The 20,293-nt window shown below is 47.0% G+C and overlaps 1 protein-coding gene across 2 annotated transcripts in view; it reads right to left on the minus strand.

Moving 5' to 3' along the window:
- Positions 1-20,293, minus strand: part of mid2 (midline 2) — a 94,399-nt gene that overhangs the window by 59,656 nt on the left and 14,450 nt on the right. For both annotated transcript variants that reach the window (XM_056599856.1, XM_056599857.1), the window contains exon 2: positions 11,240-12,210. In XM_056599856.1, coding sequence (XP_056455831.1) covers positions 11,240-12,154 — 915 coding nt within the window. In that variant the 5' untranslated portion in view covers positions 12,155-12,210. The remainder of the gene's footprint in view (positions 1-11,239; positions 12,211-20,293) is intronic.

Below are 20,293 nucleotides of genomic sequence, written 5' to 3' on the forward strand. Positions count from 1 at the left end.
CTGATGCTCCCGTTTGATTGTGTTTGAGTCAGGCATCTCTCCATGGTGACAGTTGCCAGGGCGGTTGGAGAGGCAGCAGACGAGCAGGAGGGGACGTCTGTCCTGTGATTGCTCGGGACAGATGTACTGCCTCTCCTGCTGCTAGGGGATCCGGTATGTGGACGGGCGGCTAATGGGGATGTATCCAATTGCGTCGTCTCGTCAGCGCGATGGATTCTTCAGGGGGGCTGGCGGCTGTGGTTCCAGCTCCTAAACGAGGAAGACAGACCGACACCCGTTCGGAGGAACGGGTGTGTGCGTGCCTGTGTGCGTGACTCTGTCTGTGTTTCTGTCTCAACCTTTGAGCCACGTCTGAATTAATGACATCGTTGACAGTGTCCTTAAAGAGGTCAGACCTCCGGTCGCACTCGCCAGAGAAGGTCAGAGGCGCTATGAGGACGTACCAGGAGGAGATAAACAGGACGTTTGGTTTTATAAGTCCATAAAAACAAAGCGGACGACGTGCATCACTGCCCGCCCCGGACCTTGATGTTTAACAGAGGCTCCATAATCGCCGTCACCTGAAGAACAACACGATCATGGCGATGATGGGGGACGGTAAATCCACTGTCAATAGCCCTCCATCGCTCTCCCTGGTAGGACGATTCCCCGCCGAAGGCGAGGAGGCTTCAGAGCTTGGGGGTTATGCCTCAAACTCCTCGGGGCTGGTGTTCTTTGACCAGCCCGGTCGCTGCGATGAGGACCTAAAGCCTGGTTACAGACCCAGGCTGCAGCCATGCCTGATTATTAATGGAACAATTCAGCAGCCATAAATAAGGGCTTCAATCGTTTTAGGCCGAACCTTCATCATGGACTCCACTAGACAGCCACATAATTGTTATTGTATTTCAGGTTGTGGCTTCATGTCCCCTGTATGCTTTTGTGTGCGTGTGCGTGTGTGTGTGTGTGTGTGTGTGTGTGTGTGTGTGTGTGTGTGTGTGTGTGTGTGTGTGTGTGTGTATTTATGTGTGTGCATGCATGCGTGAGTGTGTGGATCTATGCATGTTTGTGTGTATGTGTGTGTGCAGCAGTATGTGTGGTTCACAGACACTGAATCACAGGAAAGGAATGGAATGAGAAACAATTTTGCACACGGCAGCTGCAGTGGAATATCTGGTGGGAGTTCGGAAAGACTGGAATTGTTTCTCATTGGCCAAAATATAAAAAAGAAAAAAAACACCACAGGGGCATTTTGTATTCAAGCCTTTCTTAGTCTCTTAAAATAGCCTCAAACAAGAGTGTCATATTATATCTTCAGTTGATTTGGCAAAGCCTTATCTAACGTAAATGCTTATTGTTTCTTTATTGTCATTTCTACTGCGATGGCGACACATCCACACAGCAGATTTATAAATGCCTCCTTTAGTCATGCTAGGAAACGACATCCATCATCCATAAAGTAGACATGTTCAAGCATGTGCAACTCATATCCAGAGCGCACCATACCAGGGTCATGGAGATTGAATCTGACTCGTAGATGACGGATAAGGATGTTTTGCAGCAAATCGGTTTTGAGACATAGTTGCCCTACCCCTTTTAAAGACAACCACAACAACTGCAAAATAAGCTTTCTCTCTCTGCAAACCAGACAACAGCCAACCCGATATGGAAATCTCCAACCCCACCAAAGCTTGCTGTCCCAATTTGTTTCAACCACTTGGTATTATGCAGAGCAGATACATAAGGGCTCTGAAACGTGTCAGTTACACATTCCACTGATGCAGTGGAAAATAACAAACATCTGAGCGCTGCGTTTGAAGCCAAAGACATAAGTAAGAGACTAAGCTGGCATTTGCAGTGTGTGTGTATGAGAGAGAGAGCGAGCGAGGGAGAGAGAGAGAGAGAGAGAGAGGGCGAGAGGGTGAGAGAGAGAGCAAGAGGGGGGAGTGAGAGAGTGAGAGGGGGGAGAGGGGGGTGAGTAGGTTAGAGATGAATCAGGGAATTGTGGCAGGTCCTGTGGGCCCTAAAAAGACGTGATGTTTCTCTCAGACGGTGTCATAAGTTCAGCGCCACCATCTTCTCATGGGAGCCTGTCCCAGCCTGGAAGAGCTCCAGCACCGCCAGACAATACATGCTCACACACACACACACACACACACACACACACACACACACACACACACACACACACACAGACACACAGACACACACACACACACACACACACACACACACACACACACACACACACACACACACACACACAATTGGATTCAGGGGAAGTGTTGAACTTGGAATGACCGGCCTTGGTGCAAAAAAGTGTTATCGTGCCAATAAACACAAAATAAATAGTCCTACGATTGCAGCCCATATTGATTAAGGATACTCGATTAAGGACACTCACACAAGCCCTAAAGATTCCCTTGTATTAGGGTTGTACCCTACATACCCTAGCCTTGTATTTAATCTGCCAAATTAATTTGATTCTTGATTCTCAGAAGTGCTATTCTCCCCAGTAAATGCAGTCTGGTCAGGTGCATTGATATTTTTCGATCATATGGTCTTCATGACTTTTGAAATACCTGTGATTACATATAGAATAATAAACATTGATGTATGGACGGACCCGTGCAACACTGAAGGAATGAACTCTGTTGCGCACACACAGCGAGGCTAAATTGTCATACTCCAAAGAAACGACGACTCTTCGATCAATTGAAATGAGCGAGGGCACGTTATCTGTAGATGACCTGAATCGTCCCCAATGCACCGGGAGCACGCTATACTACTGGCTAACTGTCAGGTCAGCGCTGATCGGAGGAAGTTGTGGCTTTAGGATCGATTCTGGTTCAGGGTCCGACTGGGTTACAGAAGAGCTTCAATGTGAAGCACGTTGCACAAACCAGATGAGAGAGAGAAAGACAGCACACGTTTGATATTAACTTTAAGAAATTGTTCTGTGTTGAATAGAACAGGTCGCAGTAGACGGCTCGGCGATGTGTTCCGAGCTGCAGTACTGATACGTTCACACTCTGAGGTGCAGTACTGATACGTTCACACTCTGAGGTGCAGTACTGATACGTTCACACTCTGAGTTGCAGTACTGATATGTTCACACTCTGAGTTGCAGTACTGATACGTTCATACTCTGAGGTGCAGTACTGATACGTTCATACTCAGAGGTGCAGTACTGATACGTTCATACTCAGAGGTGCAGTACTGATACGTCCACACTCCGAGGTTCAGTACTGACACGTTCACACTCTGATGTGCAGTACTGATACGTTCACACTCTGATGTGCAGTACTGATACGTTCACACTCTGAGGTGCAGTACTGATACGTTCACACTCTGAGGTGCAGTACTGATACGTTCACACTCTCTGAGGTGCAGTACTGATACGTTCACACTCTGAGGTGCAGTACTGATACGTCCACACTCCGAGGTGCAGTACTGACACGTTCACACTCTGAGGTGCAGTACTAATACGTTCACACTCAAAGCCCATCAAGCGTTAAACGCCAAAGTTGATGGAGCATCGCAGAGAAGATGAAAAAAACTGCCTCGCATTTCCAGGTGATATGCCTCCATACTTTTTACCTTCCTTTTTAATCATTTGCTGCAACAGCAACGGCTTCTCGGACATGCTGTCAATTAGTTTTGTGCCCAGTAAAAGTTGAGCTGATTAGGGGCAGAGGTCTCCATTAGACTGGGTGTGTAACTCTGTGAAAACGAGGGGGAAATTTGTGAAAATTTGAATCCTTTCTTATAAGCCTCACAGTCCATTGAACTGTTATTAAAACACATTGGTTGAGTCAAATATATATTTATATTATAATCAACACTTATATTCTAAGACTATACAGCCTATCACTCAAGAATAAACGACAGCGCTCTAACTATGTGTATCCCGTCCCCCAAAATAATGTACGAAGAAGCACCTTTTATGAAAGTAACACCATTGATTTTCGTTTTGGTCGGACAAGAGCATATTTGTTCATGTCTTAATTTTCGAACGGCTGTCCACACGACTCGCTCACAAAATTAATGAGACGAGTAAAACAGAGCCGCGCACATTGTTATCCCTTCTATTGACAAGATTAATATTTATTTTGTCCCTCAGGATTTAAACTCTCACTAAAGAGAGCTGACTGCGATAACGTTGCAGGATTTCACTTTTCATCCTCATTTTCAGTATTTAGGTATTAAAACAATGCATTAAATATTTCAAATGGCTCTTGCGATACACACAATGTTTGTTCAAACCATGTTTGGCTTTCTGAGATCGCAATGTGCTCTATATAGTGGGCCTCACTCAGTCAGACCACATCGATGTCAAGCAGTGGCCAAAACTGCTCATTAAAAAACGTAATCAAACAGAACAAAACAACCCAGTGAATATTTGGCTCTGAAAGCTTTCATGGTTGTAAAAAGAAAATTAGAGACTTTTGGTCAGTTGTGATTCTACCATATCTAGTGTTAGCATCGAGCGTACTATGACGGAATATTAGGGCCAAACATGAAGAAAAAAAATATTTTTGCAGAGACAAGATTAAAGTCGACAAGTCGACTTTAAAGTCAACATGTCGACATTAAACTCAAAATGTCGAGAATAAAGTTGAAATGTCATGTCGACTTTAATTTTGACATGTCGAGATTAAACTCGAAATGTCGAGAATAAAGTTGAAATATTATGACGACTTTGATCTCGATTTGTCGACTTTAAAGTTGACATTAAACTCGAAATGTCGAGAATACAGTTGAAATTAGTTGGGAGAGATAGCAACCGCTCTACAGGGCCTGCACTGAATCCAATGGCTTGTGTAGATAATTTGGTAAAATTGTATTTCAGAATCGGGTTTAACAATAAAGAGATCCTCGCTGTTTTAGCGCAGAACCACAGTGTGGTGATTAGTGTAAGGACGCTGAAAAGGTTGTGCGGAAAACTACGTCTGTTCAGGAGGAGGACCTGAACAGACGTGTTAGGCTACTAGTCGACGTGTCGACTTTAATCTCGTCACGGCAAAAATATTTTTTATCTTCATGTGTGGCCCTAATACTCCGTCGTAGGATTACTGTCATAATTTCCACGCGTAATTTTTTTGAATCAATTGATGCTTCCAAATAATTATGTCCTGAGGGAAACATGAAAGCGTCACCTCTAACAAAGACCTTTAAAACTGAGAAAGAGAAAATGATTACAAGAGAACCAATGTTTCACAATGAGTTGCACTTCATGTTATATCTAATGAGAGATCAACAAATACAAAAAACATTATTTAAAAAAGATCCCGAGCTGTGCATGTTAACTTAACTCATAGTCTTTTTTTGCATGCAATTGATTTTCATGATTGTTTGCAACACAAGGATGGACAATCCACCGTAGGACAAGAACTGGCGTCTGAAAACAAATAAACTGGAACCATGGTGTTAAAGCAGAGACAGAGAACTGATGCCCGGTCAGCTGCCAGCAGCTAACATCACTAGGCCCGTGGTGATTTGCCCGCCGGCTCCCATGGCTTCCGGCTTTAGATCCCCGTCAGTGTTTGTTGAATATCCAATGCATTTAAAATGCACCTCAGTGGTCGTGTGGGGATGATGTTGTTGTTGGGTTCAGCTGATGGAGGTACGGCACCTGTCGCATCAACAATCACTAACACTGAGCCAAAATATACTTACTACTAATCCTGCCCCGCTCAGTTTTGCACAGGAAAGTGCACCTCAATCATACCTGGCTAATAAAGTGAGGTGCTTAGTGAAGGGTGAGTCAAATACAGGATGTGGATGCGCATGGAAGAGAGTGAAAAAAATATTCAGAGAGATACATTTCCTCTGGGGATTAATACACAAATCCTCTTAGGAGAAGAAAAAAGTTGAATTACATTGCCTTGATATTTAAACGTGTAAAAGGAGGACAACTTCCATTTCTATATGATCACTTTTTATCTCCCCAGCGGGGAGAATCACAGAAGGGGGTTGCTGAAAGTGCATCTCCTGAGGGGTGAGTGGAGTAGTGGTATGCAAATCATTGCCAAATTTATGATAAAGATAGCACTACTTATGATAAAATACGATCATCATAATAATAAACCTAATAATAAATACAATTTTACGAAAAGATCTGTTCAGTCTAGAGCCTACAGGTCTGGGAGGGGTGATAACGGCAAGCAGGGTATTTATATACGACTCACACAAATGAAGCCTCAGTCATCAAATGTATGTTCAAACACATAAGAAGTCACTGGACTGTGTTGTTCACCAAAAGGCACATTCATCTACTGTGTCACACGCATCAGAGTCTCTTTTAAGCTCTGCAACTAAACCAGCTCCCTGGCGCACCCAGCATACCCAGTTGAAAGGATTTTTTTCTAAAGTGCCAGAAGTGTAGTTTACCCTGAAATCAACCAAAACAGGAGATCAAACCCGGGCAGTGGGCCTCGCTCCCAGCGCCTCCCCAAGAGAGCGGCAGCGGGAGAGGATGAAAGTCACTTGTCCAGGTCACAGTTTATACTTGCTGTGTGCTCCGACAGTCCCTAGAAGCCACTGAGTCCCGCCTGCCCACTTCTCTCCCTCCACTCTGGGTGTTTGGTCTCACAGCTGACCTGGCCTCTAAAAGCCCTGCCTCCTGGTATGACTTATTCATGCAGACGCTTCTGCTGGCGCTCCAGCGAGGAGTAATAATATAGTTGTTTTTCTCAGCTTATTTTTTCCGTCCCCACGGTCCACTCGATTTTACTATCTGCTGGAGTGATGCATTTTCAGACTTCAAATGAAACATGCATGTGTGTGTGTGCGTGGACAACGACAGGCTTCAATGCACATCGAAGGCACAAGAACAAGTACACGATGGGCACACACACACACACACACACACACACACACACACACACACACACACACACACACACACACACACACACACACACACACACACACACTGCGCACACACACACACACACACACACACGCTAAAAGCCTTCTTACCAGGTCCTCGCTTGGTCCATCAGCATGGCCTGGAGTGGTTTTAAAACAACAGACAGTGGCCACAGAGAGCACACACACCAACACCAACCACACATGTCCAAAATCACTGCTTCCCTCAGACCAGATAGATTTCACTAAGCCAAACATATGCACACACACACACGCACACGCACACGCACACGCACACGCACACGCACACACACACACACATACAATCGGATAGAGTGCACCGCATATGCTTCAACTCAGTTGGTATGCATGTGTGTGCGGGTGTGTTTGTGTGCAGTGTGTGTGTGTGTGTGTGTGTGTGTGTGTGTGTGTGTGTGTGTGTGTGTGTGTGTGTGTGTGTGTGTGTGTGTGTGTGTGTGTGTGTGTGTGTGTGGCTTATAGGGCATTGTGCATGAGCGGCCGTTGCGTGCAAGCCAGAGACAGCTGTGCAGGTGGTGCATGCAAGGTGACACACTTGCAACCCCATCAGGGTAATAATGGATGGGGGGCGCCTGGCCTGACCAGAGAGGCTCTGAGACGAGGAGAGAGTAGAGTGTTAGAGTACAGGGAGAGTGATGAAGACAAAGCAAGACATTGTGTGAGAGAGAGGGCTAGAGAGGTAAATACAGAGAGAGACGGATACAGAGAGAGGGAGGAATAGGGCAAGAGGGAAAGAGAAAGAGAGAGACAGAGTGGGAGCGAGATAGAAATAGAAAGAGAGAATCAGTATGTGTGTCTGTGTATGAGAGGGAGAGAGGGAGCATCATGCCTAGCTAGGTACTCGACGTTGCATCACCGAAGCTTCCCCTTAATAAGGTGAAATTGATAGCCAAGAGTAGATATTTAATTTTGCCCAGCGTGGTCCAAGCATTGGCAAATTAATAAGCTGGCTTCAAATGTAGCCTGTCCAAAATCTTTTTTAATTCATTTTGGCCTATTCACTTGGTCACTGGCACACAGCGTCCATTAACATTTCACAATTAGCAATTATGCTGACACTTTATATCCACAGCAACTTACAAGTTATACGGAGGAAACATCCCAAGCATAGTCGGAGTCGCAGTAAAAAGAAGTGAGAGAGGTAACAGCTGAAGATGACGTTCAGACATACAGAGTGTCAGCAGGCAGATGTTAGTGTATTGTGAAATTAGCAAAAAGATTCCCATAATTCTTTCTGGACACACACACGTATACACACACACACTTAAACGCATGCTCACACACACACTCACAGTCACATACACACACACATGTACACACACAGGCACACTCACACTCACACACACATGCTCACACTCACACGCGCACGCACATACACACACACCAACACCCACAAATTGTGCTGCAGGACTGTTGCTTGAGGCACACCCCAAGGAGAGTCTTTGAGGTTCGTCTGCCTCTTGTTTCCACGGCGCTCCGGGCTTCTTAAACATCAGCGGCTGGGCGTTCCGTCACCGTCACCTCTCCCAGAACAAGCCACCACACGGCCGGGGTGAGCATCACACGGCAAACACACATACTGAGCTACACCTCGGGCCCTGAAGAGTTCAACTGGGGCCACAACCACCAGAACAAGACTCAACCTCCTCATTACAACAAAAATAGACAGGGATCAATGGAGGACTAACGGCGTAGTAACCAAACGATTGAAGCAGTTTACTGCGACGTCTGTCTGTAAGACCAATCACAGACCCACCAGAGGCTTCTGTATGCCTCACTTCTCACTTCTACTCGGATTCACACCTTCTCCTTGCTGCCCGGGGCCCTGATCTGTTCGGACTGTGATGTGTGAAACATCATTTTGGCGTTGCTGAAGCTGACGAAAAATCGACACAAACATCACACGGGTCAGCGGCGGCTCGGAGAAAGATCCAGCCCCTCCACCCCTCCACCCCTCACCCCTCTCCCCCTCCACCCCTCACCCCTCCACCCCTCCACCCCTCTACCCCTTACCCCTCCGCCATTCCGCCTCTCCACCCCTCCACCCCTGTCCCCCTCCATCCCTCTACCCTGCCACCCCTCTAACCAGCCACCCCTCTCCCCCTCCACCCCTCTACCCCTCTACCCCTCCACCCCTCTACCCCTCACCCCTCCACCCCTCTACCCCTTCACCCTCCACCACTGTCCCCCTCCACCCCTCCACCACTGTCCCCCTCCACCCCTCTACCCATCCGGTACACTGCTCTGCATCCGCTTCATCAGTCTATAGCAATGTACAACACACTCATTCTGTGGACCTGGTCACGGCATGCTGGGACTGAAGCAGGTTGAGGGTGGGTTGTGTGTATGTCTGTGTGTGAGTGAGAATGTGGTTCTGTATGTTTGTGTTTGACTGGTGTGTGTGTACGATTTTGTGTGTACGTGTGTGTGTGAGTGTGTGTGTGTGTGTGTAAGAGTATGTGTGTATGAGTGTGTGTAAGAGTGTGTGTGAGTGTAAGAGTGTGTGTGTGAGTGTGTGTAAGCAAGTTGGCAGATCATGCCAGCAGAGCTGACTTGGATTTTCAAATGAAAGCCAGTGGGAAGCCACATGAGTCTCTATGAACATATTACATATCCGATACGGAAAATTGGAGCCTCAGTTTTCAGGCACTGCCTCCATTTTGTTCTCCCCCCCTCCCCAAACCACTACCCCCTCCTGTGCTTTATGTGTATCAAATTGTAATAATATGAAACCCTAATGGTGAAACCACAACTTTACTTTGTAACCAAAAGCAAAGACAAAACAACGAAACAAAGACTAAGCGACGTTCTTGGACGTCTGTTGGACCAGCCGAGCCCAGGGGTGCACGCTACCCCCCTCTCAGGAGAAGCTATTGGGATGCAAACCCACCAGCACCCGCTCTTGCTTGCTCCTGTCGAGCGTTGTGTGAAGTCGAGGCCGGGCCGTGCTCACAGCCACAAAGCATGTGGACAGGAAGTGAGTCATCTCTTTGGTTGTTGTGTGTTTTTTGTCGTTTCGTGCCTTAAACGAAAGGTATCGCACAAAAGAGACACTACAACTGTTATTTTTTGATTGAGGCTTTCTTTAGTATAAAATGTCTGTACCTTACTGTATGACATCCTGTAATAACCATCTATTCGACCCTCTGATCCAACCTGTCAGGCTGTCTTAATTTTCCCTTCAAGAATTACTACTACAACGAAAATACACAACACAGTGTCTATACGAACAGCTAAGAAACACGCTGATATCGAACACAGCGTATACTGAACTTTGGTGATGAGGCAGCACTGAAAAGGTATCTAGGTTATATTTAATGGGTTAACTTAATCTTCTGAGTAAAACCTCAATACTCAACCAGGACTGCGGACGTCGTCCATTCCTTTAGACTTATTCTAACAAATAGTTTAAATGCATTTAGAAAGGATGACCACATCGCCACACGTAGCATTCAGCTCGGCTTTTGTTAACAGTGGGGGGCCCAGAACTCAGAAGCACACACACAACTGTACCCACACGGTATGTTGTCATCACACGCTTTAGTGAATAATGACAGCTTTTAGTCCAGCAAATGTTAGCTAGCTCCTCTTAGGTCTCTCTCTCTCTCTCTCTCTCTCTCTCTCTCTCTCTCTCTCTCTCTCTCTCTCTCTCTCTCTCTCTCTCTCTCTCTCTCTCTCTCTCTCTCTGTTGTTTTTTGGCCTGAATCAGCAGTGCATTTCTTTTGAGCGGGTTTGAAGCTCTGGGAATGCCACCTCATCTACTATTATAATGACGGGCTCTCTCTATTGGTCACCCTCTCCCTGACTCTCTCTCTCCCTCTCTGCCCCCCCCCCGCTCTCCTTTCTAACCCTCTCTCTCTCTGCCTGCTACCCACACACTGTAAGCACTGTGATCTCTCTCTCTCTCTCTCCCTCCCTCTCCCTCTCTTGGCTGTGCGTTGCTGTCAGAGAGCTGAACAAAGACTGGCAGGCTTGCGCTGTGTGGGAGCCACTGCTTTCCGAAAGCTCAGTCAACAAAAGTGAAGTGAATAACATTTGCACAGAGTTGATCGTGGATGGATGGATTAAAGAAGAGCTTTATCATGTCTGACAAATAGCAAACAGGGAAAATAACATTTTGCCAGCGACAACGAACTAAACACAAAAAGAAAGGGTAATGTTGCAGACATGATTCCATGAGGCTTCGAAGGAAGCGCTCCTCCTCCACGTTCCTACCCTACCTCCGGGGCGACCCCTGCCCGCTGTTGGCCTCACCTCGGGCTTTAAAAACGCAGACAGATCAACATAGGTCTGCTTAACATAGGTAAACCAGAAAGAAAACCAAAACAAAGAAGGGACGGCGGCTGACCTTGAGCTTGTCGAAGCGCTCGGTGATGGAGGTGACCTGGTGGTCCCGGTGCCGGCCCACCAGCTTGCAGAGGGCGCAGATGAGCTGGTCGTCCACCAGGCAGTACATGTTCACCTTCTCCTTCTCGTGCTCCAGGCAGGTGAGGCCGCGCAGGTGGGTGTCGGGCACGGGCTCCACCAGGCGGTGGCTGGTGAAGGGCTTCTTGTTGGGGTGCGTGGCGCGCAGGCAGCGGTCGCAGTACGACACCTCGCACGTCACGCACGTCTTCACCGCCTCGCGCGGCGGGTCCTGCTCGCAGAACTGGCAGCTGACGCGCGGCGCCGCCGGCTCCATGGCGGTGGCGGTGTGGTGCAGCTGCTGGCCGCTGGGGGGCGGCAGCTGGGGCGGCGGCGGCTGGGCGGGGCTGTGGTGGTGGTTGTTGGCGTTGAGGGTGTGGTTGATGGCGTGGCCTTGGGAGTGGGAGTGGCCGGAGGACGCCGGGCTGCCGCGGGAGCTGCTGCTGCCGCCGCCGCTGCTTCCCCCTCCGCCCCCGCCCCCCCCTCCTCCGCCTCCGACGGAGCTGATGGTGCCGCTAATGATGCCGCTGAACGGCCGCTGCGGCTGCTGCAGACGGCGACTCTCGCTGGGGGAGCTGGGCCCGCTGAGCGAGGCCTTCTGGAAGCGGTCGATAATGTTCTGCAGCGTCACATTGCGCTTGAGGCCCTCCAGCCCGCGGTGGTTCAGGGTGATGACGTAGCGACAGGTGGGGCACTGGAAGGCCGAGATGGACTCCAGGGGCTTGCTGGTGGAGCAGTGGGACACCAGGATGCGGTGGGCGCAGTTGAAGCACAGGCTGTGGGCGCAGGGCAGCAGCAGGGGGTCCTCAAACAACTCTAGGCAGATCGGGCAGGTCAGCTCAGACTCCAGTGTTTCCATCTTCAGTCGGACCGACCCAGGGGCGACATCCAATCCCGCAGAGGCCGGACACTCACCTGCATACGGGGGAGGTGAAAGTGAGGAGGGAGGCACAGGAGAGGAAATAGCAATCAGACCATTAGCCGCTAATTGAAGAGCACCAGGATTAAATAGGACAGGAAGCATTCGGCTGGTTTCTGTTTACTCGCCGGACTCCTCATTCATTAACTTTAATCGGTCACGAGACGCAGGCTTCAGGTAACGAACACTGGCCCCGTCACAAACCCAGAGAGCATGACACTAATCACCTACACACACACACGCACACACACACACGCACATGCACATACAAACACAGACACACACACAAATATAAATTATCCTTGCAGCCTCAGGGGTTTCCCAGCCTGTATGATGCGTGGCTTGAGCCCTGTATCTCAACACAATCCATGCTCATACAGCAAGCATTCATGACAAAGGGAGGTAAATGATGGATGAAGACAACTGAGATGAAGGGAGACAAGTCTTCATCGAGAACACAACACACTGATTGTAACCTCAAAGACTTCTCATGAATATGCACAGTGCTGATTGGTTATGAAATATACAGTACTATTGCCCTCCTCATTGACGGTCTGATGACAGTCGGGACATTAGAGATCCAGGTTAAGGTTTGTGTCTGAGGGTTTAGACTGAGTTCATCTCCCTTGGTTCCTCGTCGGTGTTACCACTGCCTGCCGTCGCCCTCTGCCTCCAACTCATCGTCTCTACCCTCGGTACACACACTGTTTCTTTCAACCACTTCATAAATTCTAAGAAGCCTTTTTGACCCATTTACATAAGTGTGGATATCTTGAATTGAGAGAAACTTCATCAAAGGGGTGTCCTGATGCTAATGCTAATTGATACGTTACTCTGGGGCTGAGCTCTGCCAGCTCAGTTCTTACAGGGATCAATGGGGTTCATCGAACTGCTCCGCCTTCTCCAGGGGTTTATATATATATAATATATATATATATATATATATATTATATATATATATATTTATTTATCGAGCTGCCAGCCCTGCCCTCTGGCCTGGCCTTAAAACCAATGGCTCGGGAAATGACCAATAACCCAGAGGCGGTTTGTGACGGCCAGCTGAGGCCTGGTCATTTCTGTTTTCATCCCGAGAAGAAACAAATCTTGCCGCGCCGAACAAACCGAGTGACCCCAGGCTGTCTGTGCTAACGATAAACTATGAAGGGATACAGCTCTTTAACGCTAGGAACACGGCAGGAGGGATTAGAAACAATGATGTTGTCACATATTCAGATCATAACCTAAATTCCTATCTATAGTCCTGGCTCAATGGACAAGATAATATCAGATACAACAACAATAGTCACAAGGTTTTGTCATTCCAGCCACCTCCATCCCCTTCACTCAGAAGTCAAGAAAAAACAAGTTCCCTCTCTTTGAATCGCGGCCTCGGCGGTCAGATTAGTAACCTGCTCTACTGTTGTATTCTGAGCGTGAATGGATGTATCCATTCATGAGATCAGAGCTGGGCAGCATGCAGAGTCGTCCGAGGCAGCTGCCTTCTGCCTTGTGCCGCCACCGGCTAGTGCTGAGTGTTCAAAGCCCGCCGAGGTTCAGGCAGACGCTAGGGACTCGTGAGAGGGAGGGGGGCCTGGTGATAGGGAGGGGTGGCTGGTCCTCCCAGAGCACGTCCTCTCAGAAGCTCCGCTCATGACGCATCACAGAAGGGAGCAAAACAAGGCTGCCTCAGCCGATCAGGCAGACGCTGTTACGAAGCAAGGGCAAGATTATGTTGATCAGTGAACCTGGGCATAGGTCTGCGTGCGTGTGCTTGTGTGTGTGTGTGTGTGTGTGTGTGTGTGTGTGTGTGTGTGTGTGTGTGTGTGTGTGTGTGTGTGTGTGTGTGTGTGTGTGTGTGTGTGTGTGTGTGTGTGTGTCGGTGTGTGTATGTGTGTGTGTGTGTGAGTATTTGGAGGTGGGTTTACACCTGGAGACCTAACTGATCACATGACCTCATCAGTCTGGATCTCTAGCAACCCCCCCGACACGTTGTCCTGAAATAACAATGGATTCTGGGCCAATCAGGGACTGTGTTGTAGTTGAGGACCTGACCGTCCAATCAGGGACAGTGTTGATGATGTTAATTACAGGCCACCGCTGGATAAACAGCAAGTTGTCTCCCGAAGCAACTGCCGGTAAAGTTAACAATAGCAGAGGAAACACAGCTATAAGGGTAGTTTTTGCAGAAATAGACTAAGTAACTATTAGACAAGAACTAAAGTATGCAGTAAGTGAGTATAAACCAACAAAAAGAGTGCTCTGTCTTTTTTACTTTCTTAAACGACGTCTCTCACCCTCCCGTGCACACTCTTTCACGACGCTGAAGCTGGCATCCGATTCGCAGCATCCGATTCGGCAGTTAAGGAAAAGGTTAAGGGATTCTTAACGAGCGGCATGGAGCGACTGATTCTTCGTTGTTTAACTTCTTCAGTCGCGGTAAAGCCGCTTTAATTGGTCTAGATTATCTAAGAGAGTCTAAACAGTCTTTAAAACACAGTTTACAATTGATATAACCTTTATTTGATTTGTTTAAATATCAAAAATGGGAGATTTCCCTGCTTTTTTTGCATCTGGACCATCTTAGAACTGGTCCTGATTGAAAACCACTACACCTAGACTCTTCAAATCTGGACTAGATTATCACAGTGAGGCTATACATTATATAAAACATCTTTTCAGATTTGTGAAACCTTTTGCCTATTTGTGAAAATGCAATAAAGACACATTTCAACGCTTTTTTGTGGTCCAGGCCACATTAGAACTGGTCCTGATTGAAAACCACTACACCTACACTCTTCAAATCTGGACTAGATTATCACAGTGAGGCTATACATTATATAAAACATAGTTTCAGATTTGTGTATATAATGTATAGCCTCACTGTGATAATCTAGTCCAGATTTGAAGAGTCTAGGTGTCTAAGGACCAGTTCTAAGATGGTCCAGATGCAAAAAAAGCAGGGAAATCTCCCCTTTTTGGTATTTAAATTAATCAAATAAAGGTTACCTAAATTGTAAACTGTTTTTTAAAGACTGTTTAGACTCTCTTAGATAATCTCTAGACCAATTAAAGCGGCTTTACCGCGACTGAAGAAGTTAAACAACGAAGAATCAGTCGCTCCATGCCGCTCGTTAAGAATCCCTTAACTTTTCCTTAACTGCCGAATCGGATGCTCCGAATCGGATGCCAACTTCAGCGTCGTCACTCTTTAACTCTTTTACAGGGTGCCCGCCCGACGCCCTTCAGCGACATTCACCTCGGCCGCTGTTCTTATCAGATGTCGCTCGCGATTAATGCTGAGGTATAATATATACAGACGATAACGACTCTATTAATAACTCATCCACCACCCCACCATTTGTCACTCAGACCTCTAAATAATAATCTAAGATAAGCAAAACAATTTGTTGGCAAATCAATAGATAAAATCAGGAAGTATGAAATGACTCGCCTGAAAAAAAGAGAGAGAGGGTATGAGAGAGAGAGAGAGAGAGAGAGAGAGAGAGAGAGAGAGAGAGAGAGAGAGAGAGAGAGAGAGAGAGAGAGAGAGAGAGAGAGAGAGAGACAGAGACAGAGACAGAGACAGAGACAGAGAGAGAGAAGGAACTAAAGTGCTAGCCGTATGACTATCACAGTTGGGACACGATGGTGTCACACAGAGGAAACAAGGCCCATATTCAGTACGGTCGGCTGGTAATAAGATCAGGAAAGATCACCCGCTCATCAGATCACATGGAGTCTACCCATAACACTGTGGCACCCATCAGTACCCAGCTGAGGAGCAGGGGTCTTCCTGAGTGCAACATCTGACCTTCCCATCTCACATCGGCCTGAGAGCACAGATTATGATGCAAACTGCCTCATTGTCTGGAGGTAATTCCATATTATCCTTAAAATTTCATTACCACAAATGGGATATGATACAATACAATTAATTTGCGATTCAAATTGCAATACATAATGGTGTGCTGTTCATTATATTAAGATGAACTGTGGATTATTGAATTACATTTTAATCGGACTAAAACGGGAATGTTTAAATCGTGCCGACTGCTTGGCCTCCAGTATCACTGCCTGCAGATTTCTGGAGAACCGCTCATCTGAACTACTTCACACTCTGCCCTGCGGCCCTCGGCTCCTCGCAGTACACCCGCCAAGTGTGAAGGCCATCGGATGTACGTTGTCGCGAAAACCAAACGCTGGACAGACAGACAGACGGACAGACGGACAGAGAGAGATAGACAGATAGAGAGACAGAGGGACAGAGAGACAAACAGACAGAGAGACAGGTCGACAGAGGGACGGACCGAAAGTCTCAGATAATTGTTAAATGACTATATACAATGTAAATAGCCTCAGTTGGATTCTACACCTAAATCTATATAAATTATTGTGATCTTTAAATATAACACAGAAAGTAACATGATATAAATAGATCATTATAAATGCCTATATAATAATGAATGCTTTAACTGGAGAACCCTTAAACAAGTCAGAACAAGAGACAAACAAGTGTTGCTTGCAGGCGAAGACAGCAGCAGCTCTGCAGAAATGAACAGCTAAATGCCTAAAAGGTTAGGTCTGACCGCATCGAGAACCGCTGAGTCTGGGCTCTACAAAGGTCAGGTCTGAGGGGCCTCTGACTGGGCCCTCGGCCCTGACCCCTCACTGCGCGGGCCCCGCACCGGACAGAACAGACGTTTGTGCGTGTCTGTCACAGCCCGGGTTAATACAGTGTGTTGTGTTTTGGTAATTAGCGCACACAGTGTCACGCAGCATCAACACACACCCAGCGGTGTCAGAGTGTGGCAGGACAGCGAGTCGTTGTTTGTGACTCATTTGAACACGAAGGCTCTTGGTTTGATGTTCGACAAACAAGATGCCTGAAGCCGCTACTCGCTCTTAAAGGGGAAGCGGTGTCTATTCCGCGATAAAAACACAGAAAGGTCGGTCTATTGACATCATAGTTCCGACATTGGAGTTAATAAATGATTACCGCCTTTTTTTTTACCTTGGAACAAGAGTTGATGTTGCGGACCACAACATTTTCAGAACACACGTATGAAGCTGTGCCCTCATATTAGAAAATAGCCGAGCGTGACGGTTCCTATTTAATGACACGTCTGCCTTCCCCTCGAGTCGCTACAGATAGAAGGAGCCGCTTAACAAATACATCGTTACAGTAAAGACTAATATGTAGCTCGCCATGATGGGAGTGACATCATCCGGAAAAAAATACACTCCTGTTTTGACTACACAGGTTACAGAGGTAACCACAAGTATCTGCAAGCGCACACACGCAAACATACACACAATGTACACAAAGTACATAAAAGGCCATATTTACACGCATAAAGAAACAGACTCCTTTACTGTCTAGTCTTCTTAGCTGTCACTTTGGTTCAGGTGAAGTGTCCCCCCCTGGCTCGGAAAACAGCTCACACACAGCAAAAACAGACATGCATTAAAAAGAAAACCTCAACAGTACCTCAGCAAGCTTATACAAATACTAACGCACACAAACACACAAACAGCATACACAGACACAACACACACAGACACAAACAGGTTTTGTGCTCAGAGGCGATGGCGGTTATATTTTGTGGTTGATTAGCGAACCAACTGCTCCTCTAGGGCCGGGGCTTTGGTGAAATACGATCAAGAAATAGTCCGAGAAATTATTCAAATCATTGCAATTCAAGTCCTTGGCTTGAGGAGGCGACGGTGGCTGTCAGCACGCCCACAGTGTGGGCACAGAGAGACGCCTCGCACTGCGATGTGTTCACCTGGACGCATTCAGCACGCAAATGCAAGACACAAACAAGCTAACAATACTGTTTGGGTTGACGCAAAGCTAGAGATCAAAGTATCAGACTTTATTAAACGAGTATCAGCGCAAACACACAGGCCCGCCAGCTGGAGGATGTGAGGAATGCTCCTCTTCACAGGAAGCCGGGATCTCAGGGAGACGGTAATGGGCCTGGGCAGCTGTCAGATACAGGTATCCACATGCAGACTTCTTTAACGTCCTCAGCCCTGACGAGAAACAGCCCAGGCAGCACTGACTGCTCCCTCTCAGCAAGCGGAAGCTTTCAATCATGAAACGAAATCTATGTGTATTAAAGCTGTTATCAATATGGACTTAATTTGGTTTGTTCCATTATCAGGAACAAACCAAACCAGGAACGTGGGCAAATTGGTTTGTTAATGTAAACAGGAGAGACAGAGTGTTTGGTCTTGTATTTGGGTGTAGTGTACACACACACACACGTACACACAGACAAGGTTATCAGCATTTGCAGTTAAATTGTGCGTCAGTGGCAGAGAATAGCCTTTCTGGCACAATGACCAGCCTTGCTCAAACAATGGGTACAATCTGCTTGTAAAAAACACACAATCTCTCCCCCCCTGGATTGTATTTATGGCCGTTACACGGCCAAAACCTGATGACGGTGTGGAAAGTCTGTGTCTGCCTGAGTCCGTCAGAATGAGAGTCACATGCCAACCACTGCCTGATCCAAACCACAAGCAAGTAAACAAACCTGGGACACGAATATTTTTGTTTCCACCGAGGGACTGGACCGTGGGCCAGTGTTAATGTTGAATCTGCTCTATCTTGTCTCTATCTTGTCTCTATCTTGTCTCTATCTTGTCTCTATCTTGTCTCTATCTTGTCTCTATCTTGTCTCTCTCTCTCTCTCTCTCTCTCTCTCTCTCTCTCTCTCTCTCTCTCCCTCTCTCTCTCTCCTCTCTCTCTCTCTCTCTCTTCTCTCTCTCTCTCTCTCTCTCTCTCTCTCTCTCTCTCTCTCTCTCTCTCTCTCTCTCTCTCTCTCTCTCTCTCTCTCTCTCTCTCTCTCTCTCGTTGAATGATCATGCTTTGCATGAGATGCCCATTTTCCTTCCTAGTCCTGAATGCTTCTAAATCCTGAAATGACTCAAATGGGAGAATAACTTCACCTGTTGAGGCTAACTTGTTCCAGGTAAGCTGTGGCAACAGGCATCACAGTGCGTGTCAACCGGTGCCCATTGATCTTCAAAGGCTCGTCCCTCATGAGCAAACAAGGGTTGTTTGTGGTCTAATGGCAAAGATGCTCAACAACAGCTCAAACTGCTCAATTGAAGAGAGATCCAGTCATGTTCAGCAGATAATATTCTGGCACTTTCAAAAAGCCTGGATGAAGACTATTAGTATTCCATTGAAGCCAAGCCATTAAGCCAAACATATTGTCCAGAACATGTGTGGGAGATGTTACCATGAGAGATGCTGATGGATCTTGTAGAAACTAGCTCTAGCCAGTGTTGGCAATAAAATGGCTCTTCCTTGCATGTCCGAGTTTTACCAACCAAGTTACTTTTCTGGTCATTTCCTGAGGTGAACTTATGTTGCATTAAATCATCATCAACATATGCAGCAAAAGAGTGTTGTTACAGTTTAGACCTGTACCAGAGTCACCCCATAATTATGTTGATATAATGCTTGTGTCTATCCTCTACTCTCTCGGGCTTAAATATCTTACCAGACTAGGACTGCACCACGAAACTCTTTCTGGAAGGTAAGTCAGTCGCACTCAGCTATGTCCCAGCGTGACTCTGTGAGGCTTCAGTATGTTAAGCAGAGGAAGCATTTGACATTGCCATCAGCTTCTTACCTCCTTGAGGTTAACTCTGAACATTCTCCTAGTATTGACGTGACAGAAAGAAATGGCGAGCACTTCTGGCTGAATTATTATTGACGCATAAAAGGGAAACATCCCATTTTTCAACAGGAAGTCAAACCTCAACAAGCGGTCTTGGGTTTCCATGTCAGCAGGCTTGGGAATGCCATTCATTCCAACAATATGCGGGGTATGCAGCCCAGGCCCAACCAGAGGCAGATGTTGGAGCCTGATCAAAGCCGGCCCGCGCCGAGCAGAAAACTGTTGTATGCGGGAGCCGGAGCCCGGCGCTAAGCAGCGCTGACATCATATGAACACGCGGGCCAACGCTCGCCAAGGAAAAGAACTAACACCATTGCATAATTCACATCTCGAGTCCATGTGAACAGACAGATACACACATGCACACACACACAGGCTGCCA

This window comes from Gadus chalcogrammus, chromosome 10 (assembly GCF_026213295.1).
Source record: "Gadus chalcogrammus isolate NIFS_2021 chromosome 10, NIFS_Gcha_1.0, whole genome shotgun sequence".
Classification (NCBI taxonomy): domain Eukaryota; kingdom Metazoa; phylum Chordata; class Actinopteri; order Gadiformes; family Gadidae; genus Gadus; species Gadus chalcogrammus.